General features: G+C 39.8%; 1 protein-coding gene across 1 annotated transcript; it reads left to right on the top strand.

Moving 5' to 3' along the window:
- The first annotated feature begins 1,480 nt into the window (after positions 1-1,480).
- Positions 1,481-27,827, top strand: cds1 (CDP-diacylglycerol synthase (phosphatidate cytidylyltransferase) 1). The gene is made up of 13 exons (XM_037098686.1): positions 1,481-1,913; positions 11,647-11,804; positions 15,326-15,422; positions 15,543-15,640; positions 16,513-16,652; positions 18,534-18,592; positions 19,608-19,690; positions 20,243-20,330; positions 20,881-20,949; positions 21,525-21,677; positions 21,888-22,007; positions 22,813-22,916; positions 23,664-27,827. The coding sequence occupies exons 1-13, from the start codon at positions 1,845-1,847 to the stop codon at positions 23,797-23,799; spliced, it is 1,374 nt and encodes a 457-aa protein (XP_036954581.1). The 5' UTR covers positions 1,481-1,844; the 3' UTR covers positions 23,800-27,827.
- The last annotated feature ends 22 nt before the right edge of the window (positions 27,828-27,849 follow it).

Genomic DNA, 27,849 nt, shown 5'->3' with positions numbered 1-27,849 from the left:
CTATTCAAATGACTGGAGAGAGAGAGAGAGAGAGAGAGAGAGAGAGAGAGAGAGAGAGAGAGAGAGAGAGAGAGAGAGAGAGAGAGAGGGGCTGTCTCCACCGCAGCAGCACCACCAGCCCTGTGTGAAGTTAGAAAAAGAAAAACAGACTGGGACCAGTCTGTGGCTTGTACTTCAAAATAAGACACCCCTTTAACTAAGCACTAAAGCACTATAGCTCACTTTACTCCACACAATAAGAGACTGTGGATTTAATTGACTGACAATAAACCACACACTTGAGTGAATTGTATTGTGGTGTGTTAAATGACAGTGGCACTAGACTTAGGCCTAAATATTAATTTTGTAGACAATTTCTAATTTCTTCCTGAATTTCAGAGGGAGATCATTTCACTGCCCTAGTTTATCTGACGGTTGCCAAGTCTTTAGATATTGAACAAATTGTACAGTAGGACACAAAATAAAACACAATCTGTAGTGATCCGGGAAAAAACATCTGACCTTTAGAAAACATACAAGAAGAACTATTCTTCACTACTCAGTTAGCACTTTTACTTTAAAGTTTAATCATTGGGTTCAAAAGTACAAAGAAAGTTTTTGTTTTTGTTTTTGTGTTTTATTTATTTGATTTTTGATTTTTTTTGGTTAATATTGTGATATTTTATTCATATAAAGCTAGCAAAGCAGTTGCGTAAAAGATATGACCGATATGAAGATATGAGTTTATTGATCTCTCACTGGGGAAAATTCACCTTACATCAGCGATTGAGTGATAGATTAAAGAATTAAAAACAGGACAAAAGCAAGTCAAATTAGAAAAATTGAATTACAGAATGAAAATACCCGATAAAAAAAATCAAATAAAAAAGACTATATACACTTTTTCTCCACACTTTCTACACACAAATGACCAAGAAGGGGCAATTGCATGGGTTAACTGCACCCATGTAATACACACATAGTGTGTAGTAAAAGATATTGCATTTAAGTCCCAATCTTACCAGCAAAAATATGATTTAAACATGAAAAGTAATTGTTATGCAGACAAACAGCTCCTGTGATAATTATATTGTTATATACTATACAGTATATTTGCACATTATACTGATGCAGCAATGCGGATGCAGGATTTTACTGTTGTTAACCACAACATATACTTACATTTCATTTATATGTTGCCAAAGGTGGGGCTAATTTTAACTATGTTATGTTCTGGGTATATAAAGTAATTGTGAGTTTACTCCCAGTGATGAATACAATTTTTATCTCAAGAGATAATGCATCATCATTTACATTTTGATTATATTTTATATCATTAATCTCAAGCCATCAAACAAAATGTAGCGAAGTATGAAGCACAATATTTCGGTACAAATATAAAGTATAGAGTAATATGAAGGTAGAGTAAAAGTAACTCAGAATTGTACTTTACTCAAGCACTTTTTCAACCACTGATTTGAAGATTTTCCTCAGCGAAGCTTTTACTGTGAAAGCTTCTACCGGAAGCTGTGTGTGCTTGCTTTATGGACCTTGCCGTGCTGTAGGAGCGGAGCGGGGACGGGGACTGCGGTGATAAACAAACACACGCAGTGGAGTCGTTAGTGTCTCGTCGAGCTCTGTTGCAACGCTTCTGCAGCACCAGCCGACTTTCAGGAAAGCTGACCTTCAATAACCAAGCTGTGAAGTCCAGACTGGAATTAAGAAAAACAAAACACATCCAGGACTTTATCTGAAAAACACCAGGATTTTTATCCCCGTCTCCCTCCTTCCCTCCCTCCCTCCCTCCTTCCCCCGGGGTCGGCTTATGTGACACATTAACGTCCCGGCAGCGACACGAGCGAAACATGACGGAGCTGAGGAAGCGAGGCGGAGGCGGAGGAGACCCTGACAGCACCGACAATATCAGCGACAAGGTAAAGCGCACCGTAACGAGCCGAAAGGTGCCAGTCTCCCTGTGGGACCTCGCCCTCGGAACAAGTTAGTCCGGTTGTTGACAGACGCTGGCCAAGTAGCCAAGCTAGCTGGGTCGCCAGGTTAGCAGGGGAGCTAAATAAGCTAGTTAGTTAGCCGCTGCTGGCTCCTGTAATCCCGCAACCATACTACACGACACAGTCACGCAAATCGCTCCGTGTGAAGAAATAACGACTCTTCTAGTTGGTGTGAGCTTCACGTCCCCACATCGAGGCTGGGGACGTTTCCACACTGTCGTTATGAAACAGACTGGTTCATGTCATCAGTCCAAACCGTGAGTGACAGGTGAATATTTAGCTTGAAAGTTGAAATTTGTTGAGCATTAAGAGAAGATAAAGGGCTTGGGAGGGCCTCTTGGTTTGTAGCGTCAGACAGATGAGGTCTTGTCGTATCCAAAATTCGATGTACAAGCCTTGAATAATCGTATTTTAGATGTCTTGTGTGTCTCTCTCTGCTCACTGATTTGAACTATTCTTATCAACAAGATCAACTAATACATTTCTACCTGCATGTGTGCTGCAGTGACAGATGGCAGGCATACCTTCCCCTTCAGTGAGTCAATAATTAATTAAGAGAAATAAAAAGGTTTGAATCAGTTCAATCATTAATTGGCAAGATTTTAAAGGCCAGTCGGGAAATCTAAGTTGTGCAAAGTGCCATTTTACTTTTGTTCTGTTGTTCTGTTTTCAAGGATTAATTGTGCTGCTAAAATAATTACCTATAATTGTACTGACAGAGCTCAATGGTTCATTCATATTCTTGGTAAGAGCAGGTGACAAATCTGCCATCCACTGAAGGCACTCTCACTCAGTCAGTGCTGGAGCCTTCGACCAAATCACACATACCTTAGTCGACATCCAGGAAACATCATCTATCCACAGACTCATGACGGGGTAAAAAAACAGTACATACTGAGCTGAGAAATCAGGAGCTGTTTCCTTCCTCTTCTTCTTATATGTTTTACTAGAGAGTTTATCAGATTTTAGATCCTGGTCTGATGCCGTTACTAGAGCTCTTTTCTTGATTTCGTTGTTGTTGTTGGAGGTGATTGTATAGCCATGTGTAAGGTAACTGCTGTAGTAAACCACACAGCGGTTCTTATGGAAAGGGCAATCAATATATATATATATATATATATAAAGAAGCATTACATTTGAATTGTTAATAGTCAGTGTAAGCTGCAGTACCTGCAACTAATGGCAGGTATAGCTACAGTTTATGTTTCCAAAATGAAACCCTGACATTTGATTTTTTAATTCTTATTTTTATATTTAGGTTTAGTCTAAGCATCACTTGAAGCAGCTTGAAAAATGAGCTATGATGCTTTGGCCAAGTCCATCTCAGCTGTAGACTGGGAATGAAGCTGGCTCTTTTTTTGTTTGTTTGTTTGTTTTTTGACAATTTATAGAGCAGACAATCTAACAATTGATGCAGTTATCAAGAAGTTAGCTGCAGCCCTAAGTGTACATACTGTAACGATATTCTTCAGAATCTGTGTATGATAATTAGTCTTCCTCTTTATATGTTTGTACGGATGCACATTTGACAATCACAGTCATTTTATAGAGGCCAGCCTCTTTTGCATTTTGAATATCTCCATAGGTCTATTGGCTGAATGGTGCTTAACCTCTATCAGCTACCACACATTTATGGACAACTTTACATCTCCTTATTCCTGAGTCTTCACCTCAGTGGGGCAGTTTCAAAGGTTAGACAGAGTTAACTCCACCCAGCAGCTCCACTCAGGCGTCCACCCACCAGCCTCTGTGTAATGTATGCACAAGTCTTTGAACAATCCCACCCGGCCACCTGATTAACTGGCCTCACAGAGAAAAGAACTCACTCACCGACACTATAATGTCTCTGAAAATATGCCTAGGAGTTCAAAATGGCCCAGAGACCTACTTTAAATCATACTGTATATAAGTGCTGCTGCATGCCTGCTTCAGACAAGGTCACGTTTTCAGGAAGTCTGTCGACACAGTGACCAAAATCACCGTAATACTGAAACGTCTTTGAATTTCAGTCCAAAACATTTTTACATACTCCAACTATCCATTCAGCAGGGTCAGAGCTCATGCCAAGTCTTTTTCCTTCTGTTGTCTGTTAAACCATAGTGACTAACGTTCCACAAACTACCCAGGCCTTCAGTTTATTTCACTCAAATTGCTGGTGTTATCAGAAAAGGATTTATACTGATTTCATGCGTGAACGTATCCACAGCAATGTAGATTTAGTGTTGTTCATCACCTTGATCAACGGCTGATGTAAATCCTGTCGGGTAGGTGTGGTTGCATCATGATGGTCCACCTTGTGCAACACACAGAACCAGCAGCCATCCAGCCTCTGACTGACTTGGATATCAGATATCACTGAAGACAATCAGTCTAAAAACTGACCGACTCGTAGAACTGATTTCTATCGACCACATGACATTTTTAAGTGTTTGCTCATGGTTACTGTTGACCAGCTGTGTGTATGTTTGGTCACTCAGGCTGATTGCAACGCTTGAAGCCTTATTAATGTCCCAACTTGTTTGTCCTCTGTCCTCAGCTGTCCCCAGGAAGCCCTCTCCCTCTCTCTCTCTCTCTCAACACATGAGAAAGCAAGCTGGTTTATATATTTACAGAAGCATTACCCTGTCTCCACTTAGAAAATGAAAGATTTTACTGTTCACACACATGTTCGGCATGTCAACTAAGACGATTTATGTCACTTTTTGGGACGTTTCATAGACTTACTTATTTCTTGGAGTTACCCTGACCTGACCACTACTTTATCATCCCTAACCTTGAAAGTCAGCATAGGCCCAAGTCAGATTTCAAGGACACTGTTTTGTCCCTTATTTGACAAACTGTCCCCCAATAACTGGTCTTGATTCTCAAACAAAAAGTCAAATTAGTAAATGATGTGTTGTTGCACTTTCTGTCAGAATTCACCTTTTAAAAGTGCAACCTGTAAATTCATACTCAAAACGGAATCAAAGCGTGTCACTGAGTAACTGTTAACTGCTGCCAAGTATGCTAGCTAGTAAGTTAGCTAGTTAACTTTATCCCTGCAGCTAGCAGTCTTGACTGTAAGCTCAGAGGACTGGGGGACTGTTGGTGTTAACAGTGCCAGCTCAGTTCTTTTTAAAGTCATTACACAAATGGTCCCCCTGCACAATCTGACAGAATTATGTACAATTTTAATGCTTTGAGCATTTGAGAATGAGGTCATTTATATATTTTTGTGTTTTGTTAGGTTGGCAAATGGCCACTCAGCCACAAGATAAATGCTTCTAATATTTTTGGCTTTGCATACACTTTGGCAACTAGCATGTTGCCATTTAGAGGTGTGTGTCTTTTGAAAGCACCCAGCTGGAGCAGATGAAGAAATTAGGATACACCAGCTACTCGGAGTGTCACCTTCTGGCTTCGTTGTTGTTAAAGGATGCATCCATGTCTAGCACATTTGGAGCCTTTTTTTTGGAAACCTGGATTACTCACAGAGAGAAATCCAATGTTGTCCATGAGGGGTTAACATAATTAAATGATTTGAGGAAGTTACCGCAGAAGGAAAGCATTGAGGGGTAAAAGAAGACGGGTAATGTCACTTGGATGGTGACTCAGGGCCAGAACTTTCTCATGTTTGGAAGGCCAAGTACAGCTGAATTAGAAACACTTGTTTTGACTTCCTGCCACCAAAATCTCTAACTTGGCAGGATGACAAGGTGGCAAACCTCCGTCTTGTTAATTAGCTGCTTGTGAGTCCATGTTACTTTTGTTTACAAGCCCTGACTGGCTTGTAATCACATGATATTAACCTCTTTTTTATTACGTTACATGTTGCAGCAAAATATAAATTTTCTATGATTCAGACCAGGCGGAACAAACTAGGTGTGATCCAGCCCAAGAAACCAAAAGAAGAGGACTGAGCAACACTGGATGTGCACTGCTGTCCACTCCCAAACCATTGTGTCTGACAATCCAAGCTGCAAGTCCTCTTGCTCTTCTGAAAGCATTTAAGATCTGCAAACTGTCAGAGAGTGAAAAATAAAGCCATCTATTAAATGCTGGCTAATGAAACTTTGGTTTCCTGTGTCGGCTACTTTGATATGTTCTCAGTAAGAAGCAGCTTTTCAGTACAGAGCTAACGGGGTTTACACCAGAATGAGTCAGCCCTATCTGTGTCTTGTTCGGGAGGTTAAAGGATCAGTTTGTTGTGTCACACACCATGCAGCAACACCCCAGAAGATCATGTTCACATGAGGCACACTATCTTTAGTCAGAGTAAAAAAAGAGGCTCTTATAGAGCTACATGCTCCCATATAGTCACACCCTCCCTGTTTATTTTTTTCCAAGGCCAATATTTACTTTCATTACTTAGTGAGCCACACATCCAGACATGCATACCCAGCAGATTGTGTTCGACTCACATTATGAATCAGTGCTCTTTACATCACTGCTCTCCCTTCATGCTCCTGCATGCAGTTGCTGGGGCAGTTAGCTGCTGCTGAAGACTCCACATGACAGTTGACCTTGGTGGGCTGTCTGCTGGCCGGCTGGCCGTCAGAAGCCTCCGGCAGTAGCACCAGTGGTGGTGGCTGTGGCAGCAGGCCGTTAAACGCTCTGCTGCTTACATCTTCCTAGTGCACAGCCCTGGTTAGAAATGTCTTTGGACAGAAGAGGAGTGTTTAACCTAGTTTTTCATGGTTTTCAACCTCCACTGCCCAGATAATTTAGATTAATTTGAATATTGAATTTGCAGCTGGTTTAAACATGCTCATTGTTGGAATGCTGACATGCTCACATTAGCTTTCGGGTCAAGGTCAGGTTCTCCACCTTTTTTCATCCATCCAACACTACTAATTTCTATTTTAGTCCCACATAACCATCTATGTGCCTACAGACTGTTTTGTCTTCTGCAAAATGTGTCCTTTGCTTTGTGCAGCAGCTGGGTTGAAAAATGCTGCTGAGAGCTGAATTTCGCTGCTAGCAGCAGTGCCACTTCAGGTCAGTGCTTGTTGGTGATTAGCCTATTAAGCCCTTGTAGATGATCCTTTCCCCAGTGACCAGAGCCAGACACTTTCTGGTGCTGCCTGCTGGTCTGGACCTCACAGGTGTGTGTGTGTCTTGTCTTGTGGTGAGAATGTCACTTTGTTTTCCTCCTCTGCTATTGACCATTCCAGGCTAAATTAGGGTTCTCTCAAGTGAGATGAAATTACGACTGTGGTTCGCTGCACCTTTGATTTCTCTTTGTCAAGCAGAATGCTCATACACTCATACTCCGTGACTGGTTGCATCACAGTTGAAGGCACCGCTTTTGTGTGGTTAAGTTTTTAATTTATAACAGTCATTCAGAAATTTGAAGCCAGGTTTTTGGTGGGACTGATGAAATTGTTGACTGCACTACCAGTTGAGGCTGTTTCAGAGAACCTGCTCCATTGTAAAATGACAATACTGGTGGGGGTGCTGAACAAGTTTATATTTTTGTCTGTTTACTGCACCAAAAATACGTTATTTTTGCTATCCAAAAAAGCAGATGTGAGCTTGTGTGCCCCAAAAAACGAAGTCATCCAGCCTTCTGTTAAGATTGCAATGAAACCATCTCCTTTTAATTGACAATTGACAGATTTCTTGAGAAATATAAATGTATTTCAGTACAGCGGTGTTTGATTAAAGAAAACAAGGGTTTGAATGAGGTGAAAATAAACTTTCATCCCACTGTTGCAGACAGAACTGAGCCACCACAGTCAAAATCAAACACGCATGCTTATACACACAGGAACAGGAAACAGCTCTTTATCTGCACGGCACACTAGCATGACTAGTTAATCCTCTAACTCTGAAATGCTCTGTCTTTATGTTATTAGTTCTGCCATTATAAAAGTCAAAGGGCAAGGTCTCCCCTGACTTGTTCTGTTTCTATTGCAGACAATTTGAATCGTTACTTTAAATCATGATCATTTTAATTTGTCACAACCCTCTATTAAAGGCGAGTCATCATTTTTGTTTCCAGCCTGTGGGGAATTTGTTGTCATGTTATGACTGGAGATGTATTTTTAGATTACTTAATTGTATATCAGTCATTATCACTCTCGAAAAACAATCTAGGTACAAGTCCAATTTTTTATTTTCCTTTCTTTAAGAATACTTAAAGAATACTAACTTAGCTCTGGTATATTCATTCTTGATAAAGAACTACCTGTGCATACTGTACAAAGAGCTGAGGTCTTGCTCCAGAAAGCACCAGCTGTAGTTCTTTTCTTCTCTTTCTTCTGGGCTGTCAAAGGCTGTCTTTGTGTGGAGCTGATGCTGCTCGTTACCTGTCCTCTGATCTGATCTCCTTCATACACAAAGGGGATGGTGGAGGTCGGCTGAGCTACAAGGGCAGTTATACTGCTTTTGCTGTACTGTCTCCTTACATGCACATAGGGTAGAAAGTCTATTTTGGATGCACCTCCTGCTATAGCTGCTTAATTTCATGTGCTGTTAGCAAAGTTTTCATTTTGTATCTACTGGTTACATGTACTCAGGACTTGTTTAACCCCACAGAATAACTTGAATTGTTACAGCACACATTTGCAGCATTGTTTGAAGTGTTAGACTGTGAAGTATTTGCACTGTAGTTAGCGTACCTTACTAAATAAACAAAAGATTAACAGTGTTTGACCATTTAATTAACAGACAGAGTACATTCACCCAGATTAGGCTGTAATACTGTAGCTCTGCATGTAACACATTTGTGTGTATGGATTAGTGTGCAGACCAAAGCTCAGGAATGTTTAACACTAATTGAACTGCCGACCAACTGTATCAGTGAAACCAGAGTGAGAAAGTGCCGTTTTCTGTCTGCTAAGTTACCAGCTTTCAGGTTGTCATAGTAGCTTTGTTGCTGGTAAGCAGTTACAATGGTAGGAGAAATGGAATAATGAAAATAACTGCTGCTGTCAAGTGATACCTGCATGTATTAGCGTACCTTCCAATCAGAGTCTGAAAGTGACCGTCCTGAGGAGGCTTTTGCTGCACAAATTCTTGTATAGAAACAACCCTTGTTTTTTTTATATTTTTAATTAGATGAAAAATTGGTATCATCCCTGCAATCTGTACTTCACGATAAGCTATCATTTTTCAGTATGTTAATTTCTTACTCTTTGCTATTTCCTAACTTTGAAATTGAACAAAAATGCATTATTTGGTTTTCATGGGAAAATGGTTCCAGATGCCACAGTGAACTGTTTTGTCTGACTAACGGTGGAAAACCCTGAGATAGATCTACTAGATCTACTAATCAATTGTTTAATTGTTTCACCTCTAATTGTCTTCACCAAGGAGGTTGGCTTTTCACCCATATCCATTTGGGTTTTTTTGTTGGTTGGTTTATCAGCAGGATTACACAAAATTACTTCCAAGAGCGTTTTTTTTAGGAACCACTGTTCCCAGTGCAGTGTTCCATAGTGGCTGTTGTGTGTCTTGTGTTTCCCTTTTTCAGTCAAGATGTGTGAGGTACACAGCAGATAGGACCCTGTAGCTCTCCACAGTCTCCTCATTAAATCCTGAGTAGAAATCTTCAGTTACACCTCCTCTCTCCTGAACTCCCAACATAAACTTAAGTGACCCCCTCTGGCTCAACCTCAGCCTGCTCCCACTTTCAGCACTTTTCCACTTAATTACAGCGTCCAACTGAGATCAAAGGCCGTATTTCTAAATGAAAAGCCCTCTGATTTAACCCTGATGCCCCCACTGACCGTATTTAGTAACGTTTGAGTAAAAGGAGCCATTAAAGGAAAAAAATGTCCAGGAGCATCAGCGAGCTGCTCAAGTGCAAAAGGAAACAATCGGTGTATGAGGTGGGGAGGAATTTCACTTGGTTGTGAAAATAGCCTCTTTTGGGCTGGAGAAGCATCTCCACTTGCTGTTTTGTTACATGATAGACCATTACTGGTGTTAACTCAAGAACAAAAGTGTTAGCCTTAGCTTCTAGCATGTCACTGTGCTTACTTATTGATAGTGTCAGAGTGTCCATGTCCACACTAATGCTAAATCTGAAAGTGCTTCATGTTTTCTCAGTTCTGGCCCTCCGTCGCCACTGGGTCAGCATTTTTCAAACCCAAAGTGCTGATTTCTGACTTTTGTAAATATGGCAGATGTTCTACTGCTTTACCAGCAGCAGCAGCAATAAAGGTGCCAAAGTTATGTTGTCTCAACATTTTGCTGACTGTAATTGTTTATAGTTGGCAATCATATGGACAATAAAAGTTAAAAAAAAAAAAAAAAAAAAAAAGTATGCATATATATGCAAAGTTTAAAAAAAAAAAAAGATGTTTGAAATTTGCGATGGTTATATTAGATATCAGAAAACAAGAAAATGTGTACATATTTTTTAAGATTAGTTTCTGGACTGGTATATAACCAGCAGCTTATTTACATTTTCTCAGATGCATTTTCTGAGTTGTAATCACTGTTTTACTAGCAGAGTACCTTGTTTACAGTAAATTCTGGTAAACTGCAGTAACACAGCAACATTCAGGTATGTTGGACATAAACACATACAAATACTCAACCCAAAATCAAATTATTATGATAGTTGGTGAATAATTAAAAATTTGGCAACTAGTCATTCAATCTGCTGCAGCACCACTTTTGCCCATTCTTTGTCACATTAAAGAAAACAGATCTACTGCATGTTGTGAGCACATAGAAGAAACAGAGCACACGTAGAGGCTGTGTGTGTAGACTGGGATTAAATCCAGATTAAAGATTCATTAACCCTAATAAAGATGTTCGCCTCCCGGCCAGCAGCCTGTTAACCTGTCGACACCGGGTTTAGACTTTCAGCTCAGTCAGGCTGAGACAGTAATCCTCCAGCTTCCAGATGACATTGAAATCAAACTCTCTCCTTTTATGGACTTTTTGAGAATTATTCATTTGTGATGAAATATGATGAAAGTGTGGAATATTTATGTTTGTGTCGAGATATATTAGGTCACTAGAAAAACATTAGTATGATAATGGGAACAAAATACTTCATTAAAGGATCTCGAGAAATGGTTTGAAAATATTTTTTTTATGATTTAGTTGATCTGTAGCATCACATCAAGATACATCTGATAAGATGTCACAATGTTGGAGTATGTCTTAGAAATTATTCTGAATTTATTGTATAAGCAGTGAAGTCACGCTGACATCAAATGATGATAACTACATTTAGAAATAAAAGAACCAGCTAATTAAAGTTGAGTAAGTTATTAAGACTTTGAGTACATATATTATGTTGGTGCAAAAGAAACCATTTGTTACACACAAAAACAAACATGCAGACTTCCACCTTCGCTTGCAGACTTACTTGAGTCCCAGCCAACCTCAGAGGACACATGCATCAATTCTGTAGAGTCCCCCTCTCCCAGGTGAGAGACTAAACTCTGTCCTAAATAAAGCACTGTCTGCTGAGCCCTGTCTGACTCCTCACACCAGGCTCCACTATACTGTATTTGACTACCTCAACATTTACTTGTCGTTTCTCAGAGGTGCTCGCAGTGCTCATCTTATCCCTTTATAGGATGATGCAGCATCATACTCTTCTGTTATCACCTTGTGCACACTGCCCTGCTGTCTGTCTGTGTTTTCACAGTAAATGCTCACTATCTCAAGTCAGTATTTGAATATCTGGGTGTGTCTGTGCTTGTCCCTGCAGGAGGGTGATGGTGATGACAGGCTTGACCTGCAAGGCGACGTGGAGGGAGAATGTGATGGTGACTCCAAAGCAGACACTCCAGATGTTCCTCTCTCCACAGCAGACACAGACAACACTCCACAATACTTGAACAAAGCTCTGGAGGGCCTGCCGCCCAGGTACAATACACTCTGCCTGAACGCAGATACTCACAAGAGATGGATGCCAACAGCTGTTCATTCTTGAAGTGCACCCTGGTGTAGTCACTGCTTAGAGATTTCACAGGAATTACTCTGTGGCCTGATTCTGCCACTCCGCTGTGTGGTGTGATGATGGTACAAGGATCTAACATTTAGCATGGACTTATAAATACTCAGAGGAGTTTTGTCTAAACTGGCTTTGTCCAAGTTGGTATCAAGCCAGTAAAAACAGGGGCCCACTGCTGAACTATATCTCATCATCTTCATGTTGAAACAAATAGCCTCAAATGGAAGTAAGTGTGTCATACAGTACAGATTGATTTTTTTAACAAAATGACAAAGTAAATCACTCATCCAGACTTTAACAAAGATTTTTTTTGTATGCATGTGTGCTGGTCAGCCAGTGAGATTGTGCTTTTTTAATTGCCAGAAACTCAAAAGAAGTAGGAGAGGTGTGAAATCTTAGATTATAAGTAAGTAGAAAAATTGCAAACTTCATAGGCTCAGTGTTCAAAGTCTTGATTTTACAGAAATTAAAAAACAGGGTTTAATATATCATAACATACCTTTAACCAAAGAAGTTTGAGGTTCAAATGTACGCTATAACCCATAATAATATGTAGCCTATCATTTTGCTGTTAGAAGCAGTTTTCCTTACATTGTTCATGAGAAGATCCTGACAGAGTGATTGATCATCTCTCCCCTATGCATGTAGGTTAATTGGACCAGAAATAGACTGGAACCTGCAGACATGTTTGAACATGGCCTTATTAATGCAGTGCATTTGTACTACATGTACATGTAGTAGTACATTTAAGTTAAGAAAAAATCAGTCCAAACAGGTCCTCTCTGCTTTTGATCAGAGACTACCGATGATTTTGTTCCCTATATCTTTTTTATTCAGAATCACAGGATTATATAGTCATGTTTCTGACATTGAACTAACAGTCTTAGTTCAAAAATGATCAAGTTCACATTTAGCATCATCATCCTTCCTTCCATTCTTCTAGGTGGTGATGTGAAAACTTCTCTTGGATTACTAATAATCTGTGTCATTATTGTCCCTGTAAAAAACACAACTGTAAATCCCTACTTGTTACTTCTACAGCACATTCTTAAATATTTGGGCCCACTTGTAAATTTGGCAGATGTATGTATGTATGTATGTATGTATGTATGTATGTATGTATGTATGTATCCGTTTATTCCAGTGAGGTGTATATTTGCAAGTAGAGTTGTAAATGGATCACCAAATATGTCCAGCCTCAATAAGGCATGTTAAATTTCCAAATGGTGGTTAGGATCATGTGTAGATTTTAAGATAAACCCACCAGTCGGGTCTGCACAAAGGAAAAGATAATCCAGTCTCTACAAATGGACACACCTGTGATAAGTCACTTAACCATCATACGTTGCTATAGCCAAGTATTTCTTGTCCACCTGAATGTGAAGTGCTGACAAACCTGCTGGACAAAGTGTTGTTGTTACTCATGCAAATAGTATTTTGTTTGGGATGATTTTATGAACTGACCTTTGAAAGATGCTCAAAAACATTGAGCAAAACAAGTAACCAGGAAAATTATTATATTTTACTGTGACATTGAAGGCAAGTAGCTTTTTTTAAGGAAAACTTGGCTTGGAGATATCTGCTTTTATGCATACAAAGCCTCTGGAAAAAGCATCGCAGTTTCCGCCATACTTTCATACTTTCACGCTTAATGGGGACTAATCTTCATCATCATAATCTTATGGCATAGTTAGAAAGGGAAAGTTTATATGTACACAACAAAGTAAAAAAAATCTTTACACAAACAATAATACAATGACTATTCTTGCACAGTTTACTTTCTTGTGGGGTGGCAACACTTCTTGCCAGTCCTTCAGGACTGGTACACTTGTCAATATGTGCCAGTACAAGTCAGCAGCACCACAAATGAACACGGTGGTGGGTGTGACCAATGAGTGACGAGCAGGTCACAGGGCTTAAAGGCTCACTGGGAGGGAAGCCCTAATCCCTGCAGGCTCGAGTGCCGTAGGAGCCGGTGTGCTGCAGAGAGACCTGGGGATGAACAGACTGCAGAGAGAGGGAGAAAGGGGGGATGGAGGTGGAAGTAAGGAGAAAGGGAAGTAAGGAAATCATCAGAAGGCAGAAGAGAGAGATGAAGAAACATAGATGGAGAGATGAGGAAGATGTACTAGAGATGAGGAGCAGCAGATGAACAAAAGAGCAAAATGACACCAGAGAAGGATGAATAGATAAGTCTTGAAGGTGAAGATGGGAGGAGAGTAGGTAGTTATAATGACAGAAAGTGAGAGAGAGAGAGAGAGAGAGAGAGAGAGAGAGAGAGAGAGAGAGAGAGAGAGAGAGAGAGAGAGAGAGAGAGAGACCACAGTGGCCAGTAGCAGCTTTTTTTTCATGATGCAGCTGTTTTTCTTCATTCATACAGCAGGCACCAGGCACGCTGCCCCGCTTGGCTCCTGTGCAGCTTTTCGCTGTCTCCTCGCTTTTGTTTTGCTCCCAGGCAGCAGGCAGTGCAGCAGTTTGCCTCACAGCAACACACACTGCATGGCGTGTTGGGAAAAACACTCAGAGGACGAGGCCTCATTCCACACTTTTAGGCATGCTAGTGTGAATGCACAGGTCGTACTGGTTTAGTTTTTTCACAGTGTATTACTATTAGGCTTCTGGCTGTACCAGCTCCTAATGGACCAAATATATGCGGAATACCTTGATTGCCAAAAAAGTACTCACTTAATGTACCACGTCATTGGGTCAGTCCAAACTGGACTGCCCCAGTCTTCTTGTCATGTTTGAGTCCATTTTGGTTAATGCTGTCTCTAATCTGTAGCACGTCCTCTTGTGCCCTCATTTGTTCTCTCCTCTGAAGTCTGCCAACCAAGACAACCAATCAAAATGACAACTTGTAACGATGACACTAGCAGCATGGAAAAAATGCCTGTCAACCTACATGTTTATCACTATCATCAAGTCCAGACAGAAATGTTACAAGAATTATAATTAATTGAATGAGTTACCTTAAAAGTTTGTGCAAACACTCAGTGTTGTCAGAGGATGAATACTTTCAAGTATCTGTGTCATAGTGTGTTCAGAATACTGGAATTTCTAACTTACATATACCTTAGATATGATATTGATATTAGATAACATGGTTAAAGATATAACATTAAGAACATATATAGATTTTTGGATGAATATAACATGCCAGAACTGTGTGAGAAAGTGGGCCTATGTGGACCCTGCAGCGGTGTATGTCAGCTCGCTCTCAGAGAGAAGAGAAAGCGACAAAGCACAACTGGTATCAGTTTAGATACTGTGGAAAATGAGTACTGACATATTTTTGGATATTTTACACAACTGTCTTATACTTTTCACTTTCTACTCTCTTTTTTTAAAATGAAAACTTAAATGAATCTTACATTAATTGATCAACTATTCATGTCATTTTAAGGTAGTAACTTAAGGTTTCTATTCTCCACAGATGGAAGAACTACTGGATACGGGGGGTTCTGTCATTAGCCATGATTTCAGGCTTTTTCCTCATCATCTATATGGGACCTATCGCTCTAATATTAGTCGTAAGTGCATCTATCCTATTTTTTTCTTTAAAGCTTTGCAAATACACTAGTGTCAGCACTGACTCTCAGGCCTGGGCTCATTCATGTCTTATTTCTGCCCTCTCCCATCATCTGATGTAGGTTATGACCGTCCAAATCAAGTGTTTCCAAGAAATCATTACCATCGGCTACAGAGTTTACCATTCCTATGAACTGCCCTGGTTCAGGACACTAAGCTGGTAAGGAGAATGGATTTCACAGTAAACAGCATTTTATGTCATTTTGTTTGTTTGTTTTTCATTTTATTTAAGTCCTTGTATCGTCGCTTGTGTTTAGACAGTATTTTGATATAAATACAAAACAAACTGTACAGCAACTCAGGTACCATTTCAGCTCTCGTAAAACAAAATTAAAATGATACCTAGTCCTACTTCTATATCTCAACCACAGTGTCCTTTTTAAAACAAAAACAAACAAAAAAAAAAAACGCCATACTTTAATTCAGAGCTATCTTTACGGTAATGCAAGGAGATTCAAAATCCTAAACAGGTAGATTCTCTTTTGAAGGCAGCTCTTAGTGATTTCCTCTGGCAGCCTCACTCCATTTGACTCTGTTGTTCCTTCAGTAAAATACTAACTCAAACCAGCTTCGTTTGCAGGTAGTGGCTGAATATGCAACACCCACCAGCTACCTCAGTGCCTGAGTTAGCTCTTATTTCTACTTCTCCAGTGTTTTTGTTAACATGTCACCTTTGCATACACACCCACAGTATGTCACGGCAGCGCTCAGTGCAGCCAGGAGCAAAGATCACTGCCATGTTGGAAGCAAATGAAAGCTAATTGAAACTTGCCCCTTTCACCAAGGCCACACGTTATAACAGGACACACACACACACACACACACACACACACACACACACACACACACACACACACACACACACACACATACATACCTGGTCAATGTACAGCAAGAAAGTACACACACATACTTTCATACATTAACACATTTTAGATGTGTACACAGCCTGACAACAAGGCTCCATGCCTAGAAGCATGGACAAACTGAGGAATAAACAAAAGTTAATTCCTTTTTCTTTTTTTGGTCTAGGTACTTCCTGATTTGTGTCAACTACTTCTTCTATGGTGAAACTTTAGCAGATTACTTTGGGGCTCTGGTGCAGAGAGAGGAACCTCTGCAGTTTCTGGCTCGCTATCACCGCTTCATCTCCTTCGCTTTGTACCTCGCAGGTTGGTCCCACCTTCAAGACAATACAACTGCTGTATCTCGCAAAACACACACACTTTGCCCCCCCTGCCTCTACTCACTATTTCTTTAGAGGTGGATCAGATTTCACCAGACACTGCCTGTGTGTATGGTAGAGTTCAGTTACGCATAACATTGCTGGGGAGAAAATAAAGCAAAAAGAGACTCAAAGTCCTTAGGGAAACCATATGAATTCTTGAATTTTCAAACTGATTTACAATAACATGAGCTCCTCTTTTTCTTTGGAACTTTAATTCACTGATAGGATATTTTATTGCTCTGGTAAATTGCAGCCAGATGTGTCATAAAACCACAAACATTGAGCTGTTGCTTGCATTAAGCTAGTTGTTGCTAATGATACAGTGAGCTGCATATAATTTACATTGATGCTGATTAAGCTGAACAACTACCATAGTGTTTTAGATTACTAATGGAAATAAGTTAGTAATTTCTAACTGGAGAAACTTATTTCTATTCTTGTCAATATACAATAGATCACCTAACATCATTTTGAATGTTATTTGAGTTAATCCAACCTTGACAGGCATTTTCCTGAGGAATTTAAAGTAGCATCATCATTCTGCTTTTGAAATCGGTTCAACATCAACACCTGGAAAAAACACTGCCAAGGACAGCAGAGAAAGAACAGCAATTTTAAAGCTAACAGAAGCGTAGAATTAGAATAAAGTAATAAGTTACTTAAGTAAGTAAAGTTATAAGTAAAATGGAGAGGCGGGAATAACCAATTCCGATCTGCCAGCTGGAACTATCTCAAAAGCAGAATAACATTCAAAGCCAAGATTGGTATTGTTTGCTTTTATTTTGGTCTGTCAGTGTTGCCATTGTGTGGTAATGCACTGAACACACCTCAAACCAGTTCTCACTCTCAGCTGCATTAATACAGAATTATTAGTTTGATCAGTTTAAAAGCACCTTTATGGTGTTCATTCAGTTTATTTAGCCATGAACAAACAAAGAATGTTTGTTTATTTAGTTTGTTTCAGCAGAAAATATCAGTCAGAAGATCTTTCTCTGATTAAAGTGTCTTCCGCAAAACTTCATAGTGCTCCTTCAACGTTAAATAATCACACCCTGAAGGAACATTTAAATAAGTCAAGTTTGGCTGTGTTAACAGATCATGCAAACAACATAATAACTGTCATCCCATTTTAAGTTGAATAATTCTGAAATCCTGATTTGCATCATTATAAAAAGCTGATGGAGGAAATACGTTTTGAGGGCCTTTTATCATGTGTTAGAAAATGATCAAAAGTAACATAGGTATATGTAACTTTGTGAGTAACATGGTATGATATGATGCCTATGGACCCACCAATTATTCATATACCAAATGAAGAAGTGTTGAATATAAACACACAAATCATACTGTATCAGTAGCTGTCACGTTACCAGCTGCTGCTGCTGTAACAATAGCTTTCTGTCCTCTGATCTCTTAGCAGTTAGTGGTTTAGCACAGTGAACACATTTCTTCCTGAGCGTTGCTGACTTCGTTGTCTTTCAGTTGACCCAGCCAGGCGTCAGCTGCAGTTTTAAGCCCCAAGGACATTGTGAAGTAGACAGCATCTTCTCCATCTGTTGGCAGTAACGGCTCCCCAGAGAGCCCTCCCAGGTTTTATGTTGACAAACCTGACACACACGGGAGCTTTCAGCCGTCACCTCTCCTCTATTCAGATTCATGCGTCTGATTTAAAGTCGGAACCATCAAAGAATGAAATACCCCTAGATGTTTGTGTTTAAGAAACAGTTGTTCAGATGTTATGTGTGATATGTGTTTTTTTAATCTACCTTTAATTTTTCCAACTCAGAGTAAAAAAATTGACAGCATGTTGTCTACTCTTTCACAGGTTTCTGCATGTTTGTGCTGAGTTTAGTGAAGAAACATTACCGCCTGCAGTTTTATATGGTGTGTATAAGCCAAGTAACCCTCTCCTCCTCCTACTCCTCCTCTTCGTCTTCCTCGTCTTCCTCTCTACTCCTACACTAACCTCACTGCTTCACCTCCTCCACTGCTTCTTCCTTCCTGTTTTGCTCCTTTTTACAAGGTTTTTGAAACATCTTATAGTATTGCCATTGCAGAAATCTTTTTGGACATGAGACATTTTTCTCATGTTTCATTTTTTTGTTAGCTCTAAATGCTTTACCTTTATGGTGTACTGTGTTACTCACAGATTAGCTGTCCACATTAAAGTGTAGACTTTGATCCTAGATAAATACAAGACTTGAAGCAATGACTTCAGCATTATTTCACTTAAAATTTGTTGTTTTTCTGCCATCTGTGGGCACCTTCATGCACAACAAAACATCATGGCCCAAACTAACTTTATTAGTATGTTTTATTAGTATTTATTATTTTTGGGGGGGGTTTGCATTTATTGTTGTTTTAAACTTAAAAGGATGTATTGAATTGTTGGATTTTTATCTCTTTTTTTATTCAGTTATTTTACAGACAAATTTATGCAAAAAGCAAGTCAGAGTGTCAGGGTTCAGGCCCCAAAATACCATTAGATTCCTACAACTACATTTTCATAAAACAAAAAGTTATAAGGCAGCCAAGTTTGGTAATTATAGAGTAATAGAGTTACCATTTGGGTTCATTATGTTGCTGTGTTGTGGCTTGTTTAGTTTAAGTTGAATAATTGTGGTGCATGTATGTTCTTCAACATTCTTCCCGCTACGTTTGACAAAGCTATCTCACCTGCTGCCTGCTCTTCACACACTCTCACATCACCTCTTTGCCTCAGTGTTTTTGACATGTGTATCATCTCACTCTGCAGCATGGTTTTCGATGGTGTCATTCACCTCGTCTGTCTGTTCATTATGAATCCACTGTTTTCTGGCGCGAGCCAACTTCTGAGCAGGCGTGGCTACATTCCAGTGCAGTGACGCTGTGGTGTTTGTGCTTGTGTTTGCCATTCCAGTTTGCTTGGACCCATGTGACCCTGTTGATTGTGGTAACTCAGTCCCACCTTGTCATTCAGAACCTGTTTGAAGGGATGATCTGGTAAGCAGGAAGCAGTCAGACAGTAGGAAACCTGCCTTGTTGTCACTGACTATATGTTGTCACAAGTGTGTGCTCACTGTTTTGGTGCTCTTCATGTAGGCTTGTAGGTTTGGCTAATGCTACAGAAGGTTACTGAGGCAGTTAATTTGAAAGTCCAAGTGATGTATGGACATATAGAATTTTTCATTTTGATTAATGGGACACTGTGTGGTTTTGGAGAAGGAACTGATAATCTGAATCAATCAATCAATCAATTTTTAGAATATAAATGTAACTCAGAAATAAATTTATTTTTCCGTAACTGAATCAACAAGCTGTTCTGAAAATAATCCTTCAATAATCTTCCCCAAAACTACATAATGCACCTTTAAATGTTTAAGCGATTTATTAAACTAGATTTATAATAGTTATCTTTGTTTTTTTACAATTTTTGTAACATGTTGCCACGCTAGATTACCACACAAGTTATTCTTCCCTGCTACGGAGCCAACGCATTTTAAGGCAGAATTAATCTGGTTTTGGTGTGATATTGTGGAAATTCCTTCCCTCCAGGTTCATTGTTCCCATCTCCATTGTGATCTGTAACGATATCATGGCTTACTTGTTTGGATTCTTCTTCGGGAGGACTCCACTGATCAAGGTATATCATACACTGTTCTTATTTTAGGGATTGCATTTAGTGATTTTGCTGTCTTCAAGAGGTGCAAAAGTAGAGAGAATTTCCATTAACAGATCAGCATCACAACAAGAAACCAGCAGTAGAGATTTCTCTATCTTGATGATTACGAAAATAAGCAAAAAACCTGCCTGTAAGAATTTTTAATTGGTTTATATGGTTTGAATAGTAGGAATGCTCAGTGATGGTTTTGCAAACTGAAGGTAGACATGTCATTCAGACAAGCGTAACGTTTGTGAGTATATCTAGGGGTTTGAGAAGCATGAAATGCTGTGAAAAGTGTAAACCGACTCTGAATTCATGACAGTAAGTTGCCCTTCAGCAAGGGAATTTAGAATTTAGATTATTTAGATTAAACTCACGGTAACAGCGTAAGGCTGTACATCAGTCCACACAGAGCCATTCAGAAACACAGAGCTGAAGTTTATTTTAAATCACATGTATCTTGTAATGAGGCTGATGTCATGCTGATGTGAAAGACGGCCTCTGTGTCTGTCTCTGCTCCTCCCTGCAGCTCTCGCCCAAGAAGACCTGGGAGGGATTCATCGGAGGGTTCTTCTCCACTGTGGTCTTTGGCTTCATCGTGAGTTCACTTAATCTGTTTTTCACTCACATGGTCCATTTCTTTCCTCTACTCACAGTTTCTGAGTCCCCAAAGCTAGGAGATGTGTTTATTTTTGTCTTGCAACATTTTAAGAAAAGAATGAGACATCTTAATTGCGGTTGATTAGATAAGAGACAGCCATTGCTCAAATGTATGAGTTATTTGGATTGTGACATGGGGAGCAGTTACTCAACAGGCTCCCTAACTGCTGGACAGTGCTTTCATAACAGTCCATCACATTTTATGTCTCTTCCGTTTCAACAAGGAATGTCAGATATTCTTTGATGCGGTTGGAAATTAGATTTTTGTAATATAATCACACGCTGAACAGGACAGAGAATCAATTTTGCAGCATCTCCACATATACTGACCATTCTGACTCAGTAATTGATGTTTATCAACATTTAGCTTGGTGACATTTTCAGTTTGTAGTCACATGTGAAGGTTGCACAAAATCATGATCCTTACTTAAACAATTTTGCTGATTTAATGTCATACTGAAGTAACGCAGAGTTAGAAGCTGATCTTTCCTTTCTGTTTTGTTTACCGCTCAGCTGGCCTACCTCCTGTCTCAGTTCCAGTACTTTGTGTGTCCTGTGGGCTTCAACAGTGAGACCAACAAGTTTACAGTTGAATGTGAGCCTCCTGACATCTTTGTGATGCAGGAGTACACTCTACCTGCTGTGCTACAAAACACACTGAAATGGGTAAAATAAGTATTTCACTACATTTTGTATAGGTATCTTTTCCAGATGGCTGCAGACTCTATTTAGTATTTCAGTATTTAACATGATGAATCCCAATCTATTTTAGAATTATTTAGATTATTTCTTTCATGTAAATATTTGAGTGTTTGAGCTTTTTGCTGTTCAATCAAATCACATTTCAACATCTGTCCCATGTCCTCTGGTGTCTAGAAAACGGTGAACCTGTATCCGTTCCAGATCCACAGCATCTTCCTCTCGTCCTTTGCGTCTCTCATCGGGCCCTTTGGCGGCTTCTTTGCAAGCGGCTTTAAGCGGGCCTTCAAAATCAAAGTAAAGGAAACATCTTAGTTCTGCTCTCATATTGTCTTTTTAATTTGTGATTGACTTTTTCTTCAGCAGGGGTATTTTTAACTTGTTTACCTTTCTTGATGTATCATTTTATCGTTTCAGCATCGTCCACCAGGCAGAGTTTTTTAAATGTCTTATTTCCATTTTATTTGTACAAAAAAGTAGCTAACTTCTCTGCAGTCTGTACCTCAAGTCTCTGCCATGGCTTGCTCACAGACAGAGATCAGTTTAAGGGAGGAGGAATATTTGAATACTGCAGTAACTGGTTGGACCACTTCAACTGTGGTGAGGAGCAGAGATTTTACCTAAAGTGACAGGTAGCTCAGCAGTGTTTTGCGTAATCCCTGACACAGCAGCACACTCTCATTACTGCACGTTGTGGAGGTAAAGTGCAGCCTGCTACTGTCAACCGCTGAGCAGCACCACTGCTCTCACTGGGGTCTCAGCTCCCTGCTGTGGATAGTCTTCAGTCAGAACTGAGCTAGTTAATGTTACTACAGGCAGTGCTTCTGCATTTTGTTCACTGCCATTGTAGCACATCTCCACTTAGTGACACCATATGTGTGACAGGTGATCTTTGTCAAATTGTAGCATTGAAACACCAGAGCAGCACCAGAAGAGAAATTATAAAAAACAAAAAAAAAGAAAGGAAAAAAAAACAACCTTTTGTTCTACCTTTGAAAAGGGAAAACAATAATCAGGCTGAGTCATACTCAGATAACCTGGTACCCTGGTCCTCAAAATCCTGAGTTCTGTTGGTATGACACCCTTCTCTCCTCTTCTTCAGGACTTTGCCGACACCATCCCCGGCCACGGTGGCATCATGGATCGATTCGACTGTCAGTACTTGATGGCCACCTTCACACACGTCTATATAGCCAGCTTCATCAGGTAAGAAGAGGAATGATGGCTCAGAGGAAGAGCTCCTTACAGTCACTTAATGTTTGTTGAATGTAAACAGTTAGATAGCTGTGAAATCAAAAGAACTCAAACAAAACAAATTTTAGACCTTCACCGACCTTATAAAAACAGAAGTATGCATGTACATCCAACCAAAAAGAGTAGGTGACGAACCGAATTGAGCAAAACAAGAAATAAACTAATAAACTGCTGGCACACTGAAGTGCTCCAATTATTGACTTTTTTAATGCACCAAAGTATTGACGTTGCAACAAACTCAATGGACTGCAATAATGAGGGGTCATGTGACCAATTGAGAAAATCAAAGGTGTCCCTGAGCTACTTTTTGGTAACTTTGCTTGCTTGGGTAGTTACTTACATTAAAGAAAATGTTATCCATCGTAAAAGCTCTCACAGCTACTAGTGGTCAGCAGTAAACATGCAAGCAGATTATTTCAGTAGCAGTAGTGCTAGCATCTGCAGTGTGACCCTCGACTTTCAGTTCCCGTCTATGTAGCAGTCTCAGCAGCTTCAGGGGGAAAAAAGAAGGAGCAGAAGAGAGTTTCTGTTTTACTTCCTGGTTTGTTGATGTTGTCTTGGAGGCTGTGTTTCTCTTTGATGTGTTTATTTTTTCTTAGTGTGTCCAGTATTTCAAATGTATTTGTAAGATTAAACAGCTTATTGTACTTTTTTCCATGCTTTTCCATTGTGGTCACATTTCTAATTATCGTCTTGCAGGGGACCGAACCCAAGCAAGGTGCTACAGCAGCTGTTGATGCTTCAGCCTGAACAACAGCTCAGCATTTTCCACACTCTGCACTCCCACCTGAGAGAGAGGGACATGCTGCCCCCCGCCGCCGACCAGGCTGAATAAAACACTGTCGGCTTCTCAGGTTGATGAATGGAGCACCCTCGCGCGCGCGCGTGTGTGTGTGTGTGATGGCTTTGAAAGTTTGTGTGAGCATGTACACACCACACACAGGCTGTATGGTGTGTGATCCTAGGCCTCTCGCAGAGCTTTCATCATCATCCTGCCGACTTCCAACCAGCTCAAAATCATGACTTTCAACCTGAGGTGACTCTCCAGACTACGTGGAATAACCTTGTAGTAAAACGACAAACACAAAAAAAAACACAGACAATACCATCAACAACAAGAAAAAAATAGGTGGTTTTGTTGCTTTGCACATCAACTTACAGTTACAGACTGAAGATAAAATGTCTCATCGAACAAAACAGACTCTAAAGCACATGGCTTTCTCAGCGCTGGCGGATGGTGGATGGCGGATGTGCAGTTTCCATGTGGATGGTAAATATTGCACTGACTTAAGCTGAACAAACAGATTTAAGAAGCTTTTACCAGCATAAACTGGGCCCAAAGTGTTGGGCACGTGGACCTGAGCTACAGCAAACGGACTGTTGAGACTTATCTTTCTGGGGTTTGGGTGTGGATGAAGTAATGACGGAGCAGGGTTGTCAAAAATACTCTAGTCACTGTTTTATAGACTATGCTCTATTTATTGGTCCTAACCTCACAGCATAACTAAACATGTAGCATGTGCGCAAGTCCTGTCATGGGCTACTGCTAAACTAAGCCATGTTTGTTCTCCTCTTCCACAGTGTGAACTTTTAGCTTTTAGTTTTCTGTCTAAATGGAAATAACTCGCACAATTCAAGTCAATAAGTATTGACCGTAGGCATGTTAACGCAGAAACTAGAGCATCAGCACTCAAGTTAGCATACTGTACATAAATATACAGGAAATATGTAGCTGAGCAAATACCTAATACATACTATAAGTACTTGTGTGACCTACTGGGAGAAAAGAAGAAATTTTAAGCTAGGAGAAATGATATGCAAAATAAAAAGAAAAAAAAAAATGTAAAAAAAGATTTAACTCAGTTGTAGCCTTTAGCATGAACAAATTAGATTTTTAACAGGTAAGGATGTAGATTGGTTCTGAGGTTGTTGCTTTAGAAGGTGTGCTGGGTGACCCTTCATCAGAGATTGTAAAAAGAATTTAAAGGCGTAGTTTGACTTTTGGAAAATATGTTTGTTCTCACAGAGAATTAGATTAGAGATCAATGGCACACTCATGTTTGTGGTTTAAGTACCGTAGGGGCTAGAGCTGGGAGGTAAATAGCATCAAGGCTGGAAAGAGGGGGGGGGAACCCACCAGTGTGCATCTACAAAGCTTACAAAGTAATGCGTAGATGACAAACAGCAGTTTCATACAGTAATGTCCCTCGGGCGTCGTAGTGACGATCAGAAACACACAAAAGCGGCACATGATTCTTCACAATCCCTCTCAGTGCTGAGCTTATGTCGGGTCAGAATTTAATTAAAGTTGAACATTGGCTGCAAAACATAGTGGAAAATCTGTGTGGTGCACAGCTATGGTTCATGCAGCTTCCTGGGAGAGCACAGCTGATGTCCTACACTGGACAGAATGATCTTATTCAGACCAAACCTGTCGGTGTGGAACAGTGGGATGGCTGTGGCAAACGGCAGAGACGCTGCACTGAAAAACCACATCTAAAACTGCGTCTACTACTGCTACAAGTATTTTTTTCTGAAGCCGTTTTCCCCCCATTTGTCTGTCTTGACGCTTAGCCAGGCTAATCACCTGCTGGTTCTTGAATCCATCTAAAAGGCGCATACATGTGTGTGATATTGATCTTTTTATCGAACGATGGGTAAGAAAGTGAATGAGTATTTTCAAAATAGTGAACTGTTCCTTTAAAAAAACAAAACAAAAAATACTATGCTTCCTTTATCAATTTAACCAATGACTTTAGTTGCACTGTAGCAGTGGGGGTGGAGGGGGTGGATGCATCAGACCACTCCGGAGGTTCCCACATCCTCTGTTTAAAAAAAGATCTTGCTATTTCTTCTTATGCATCAAATCACTTTTAAATTATTAAGTTTTGAATGTAGTTTGCAAAATAATGTTATCAATGATAACAAGATTTGAGTACATGTGAAGTCTATACTTTAAAATATGTGTGTGTATATACAGTATAAACTGTGCTGTATTTACATATATCTGTAAGTATGTAAGATCTGATACTGTGGGAGGCGCTTTTGTCAGCAATATATTCATCATGTGCAAGTTGCAGTTTGATTCCTGATTTTAAGCGTTGGATAATTTAACTCGACAGGAAATCTGTGGCATTTGTGATTTCTCACCCGTTCACCAGTGTGATAAATTAGATGATGCATTATAGCATTATCGGTAAGCTTCCTCCACAGAGCCATGAGAATCTCTGATCAAATCCACGTCTGTTCAGAGAGAAATGTTTACCAAAGCACTGTCTGATTAACACTGATTTCTCTTCATTTATTGGAAAAAGCTCCAGGGCCCGGGGCCAAGCAGCCGTCTCCTTCCCATTTCAGCATTCTCTCTTTGTTCTGAAAAATGAAAAACAAAACAAGGAGAGAGTTTGGAACTGGGTTACATTAGTATCTGAGGCCTGTGCAATGTGTGTCACTGTATTCTGTTCACTTCCTTCAGTTGTTGGACGACAAGGATGTTATAATTTATTTGTCCGGTTTGTTCTGTTCATGTTTTTCTTTCATAGAAGTGCATTTTAGCGTGTTTTCCCCATTCAAAGAGAATGGGGGGTGCTGGGTGGATTTTTTTGGGACCAGCTGTATTGTACTGTATGAATCTATAACTCTAGTGAAACACACACTACTGCTTTACAGGCTCTTCTGTATTCAACCCTGTTCTGTCCACTTTGCATACTGAGCAAGATGAAGCAAAGCATGGAGACATCTGGGCAGCGTTCAGACGACAGCAATCTGACCAAAAATCTACACAAACAGCGGATGTTAGAATTATTTGGACTGTTTTTTTTGTTTTTATTTCAAGTCTGTGTCATGTGGAGTCTGGAGTGTGCCACTGGAATAACTGAAAGAAAAAAAACAATGTTAGAACATTTGTGAAAAGCGCAAAGACAAACAATGAATTGATTATCAAAGTAATTGGTGAATTCTCTGTCAGTCAGCTAATCAATCAATCAATCAATCAATCAATCAATCGACTAGTTGTCTCAGCACCGGTGAAAAGCATATTGCAAATTCACTGAAAAGTCTTTAAACAGTCTTTAAAGGGGCAACATGTAATCATTTGAATCAGTCGGAAGTTAAATTGACAGAATGTGAATAAATAGGAGTTTTGATCTTGTCTGTGTTGTTTTGCAGGGACATCTATTGAAATTAGCATGCTAACCAGCTAGCCCCGACCCGTCCTGGTCCAAAAAACTGGGTTGCATGGCTAACTGCAGCTAATGTCAGCTGCAGTGAGCAGTAACTGGTGGTTACTCTGCTGGGATGCCGCTCCCTTGCATGTTTTGAGCGTGAATTTGACAGGTGGCCAATTCTTATATATTGCATCTCTACACAGCGTCACTTAAATACATGAATTGATTATTTATTAAGTGCATTATTCCATCAGGACACTCGAGACTCCACAGTTTCACAGTTGTTTTTTTTTTTATTTTCAGTTCAGATCGAAGCTGTTGTGTGGATTAATTTATATTTTTATTCAAGTTATGAAGGCTGTGGTACACAAACGGAAAATGTCTGAAGGACAAAGGTAGTTTTTAGTGGCCCAAATGTCAGGAAATGATGCACTGCAGATGTTTGGTTGCTTGTCTTTTTAATTTATCATTTTTGTGTATATTTTGTGTGATTTGCTTTGAGCAGAGATGTTTTCTAATGGAAATCTATAGCTTTTGGAGTGGATAATATATTGAAAATTATACAAAGGAGGTATTCTGTTAATATAGGGGGCAACATAAGGTAATGTATAAGACACACATGGATATCTTGTTAGGGATATTGTAAAGCTGTTTACTGTACGGAGGTAAATAAAGTTTGTTTTCTTTAGAATGTCTAGATTGTGTGTGTTTAATGTGCT

The sequence above is a fragment of the Acanthopagrus latus genome, chromosome 5 (genome assembly GCF_904848185.1).
Source record: "Acanthopagrus latus isolate v.2019 chromosome 5, fAcaLat1.1, whole genome shotgun sequence".
Taxonomy (NCBI): Eukaryota; Metazoa; Chordata; class Actinopteri; order Spariformes; family Sparidae; genus Acanthopagrus; species Acanthopagrus latus.
Note: the sequence above shows the minus strand (reverse complement) of the source record. Positions and strands in the feature narration are given on the sequence as shown.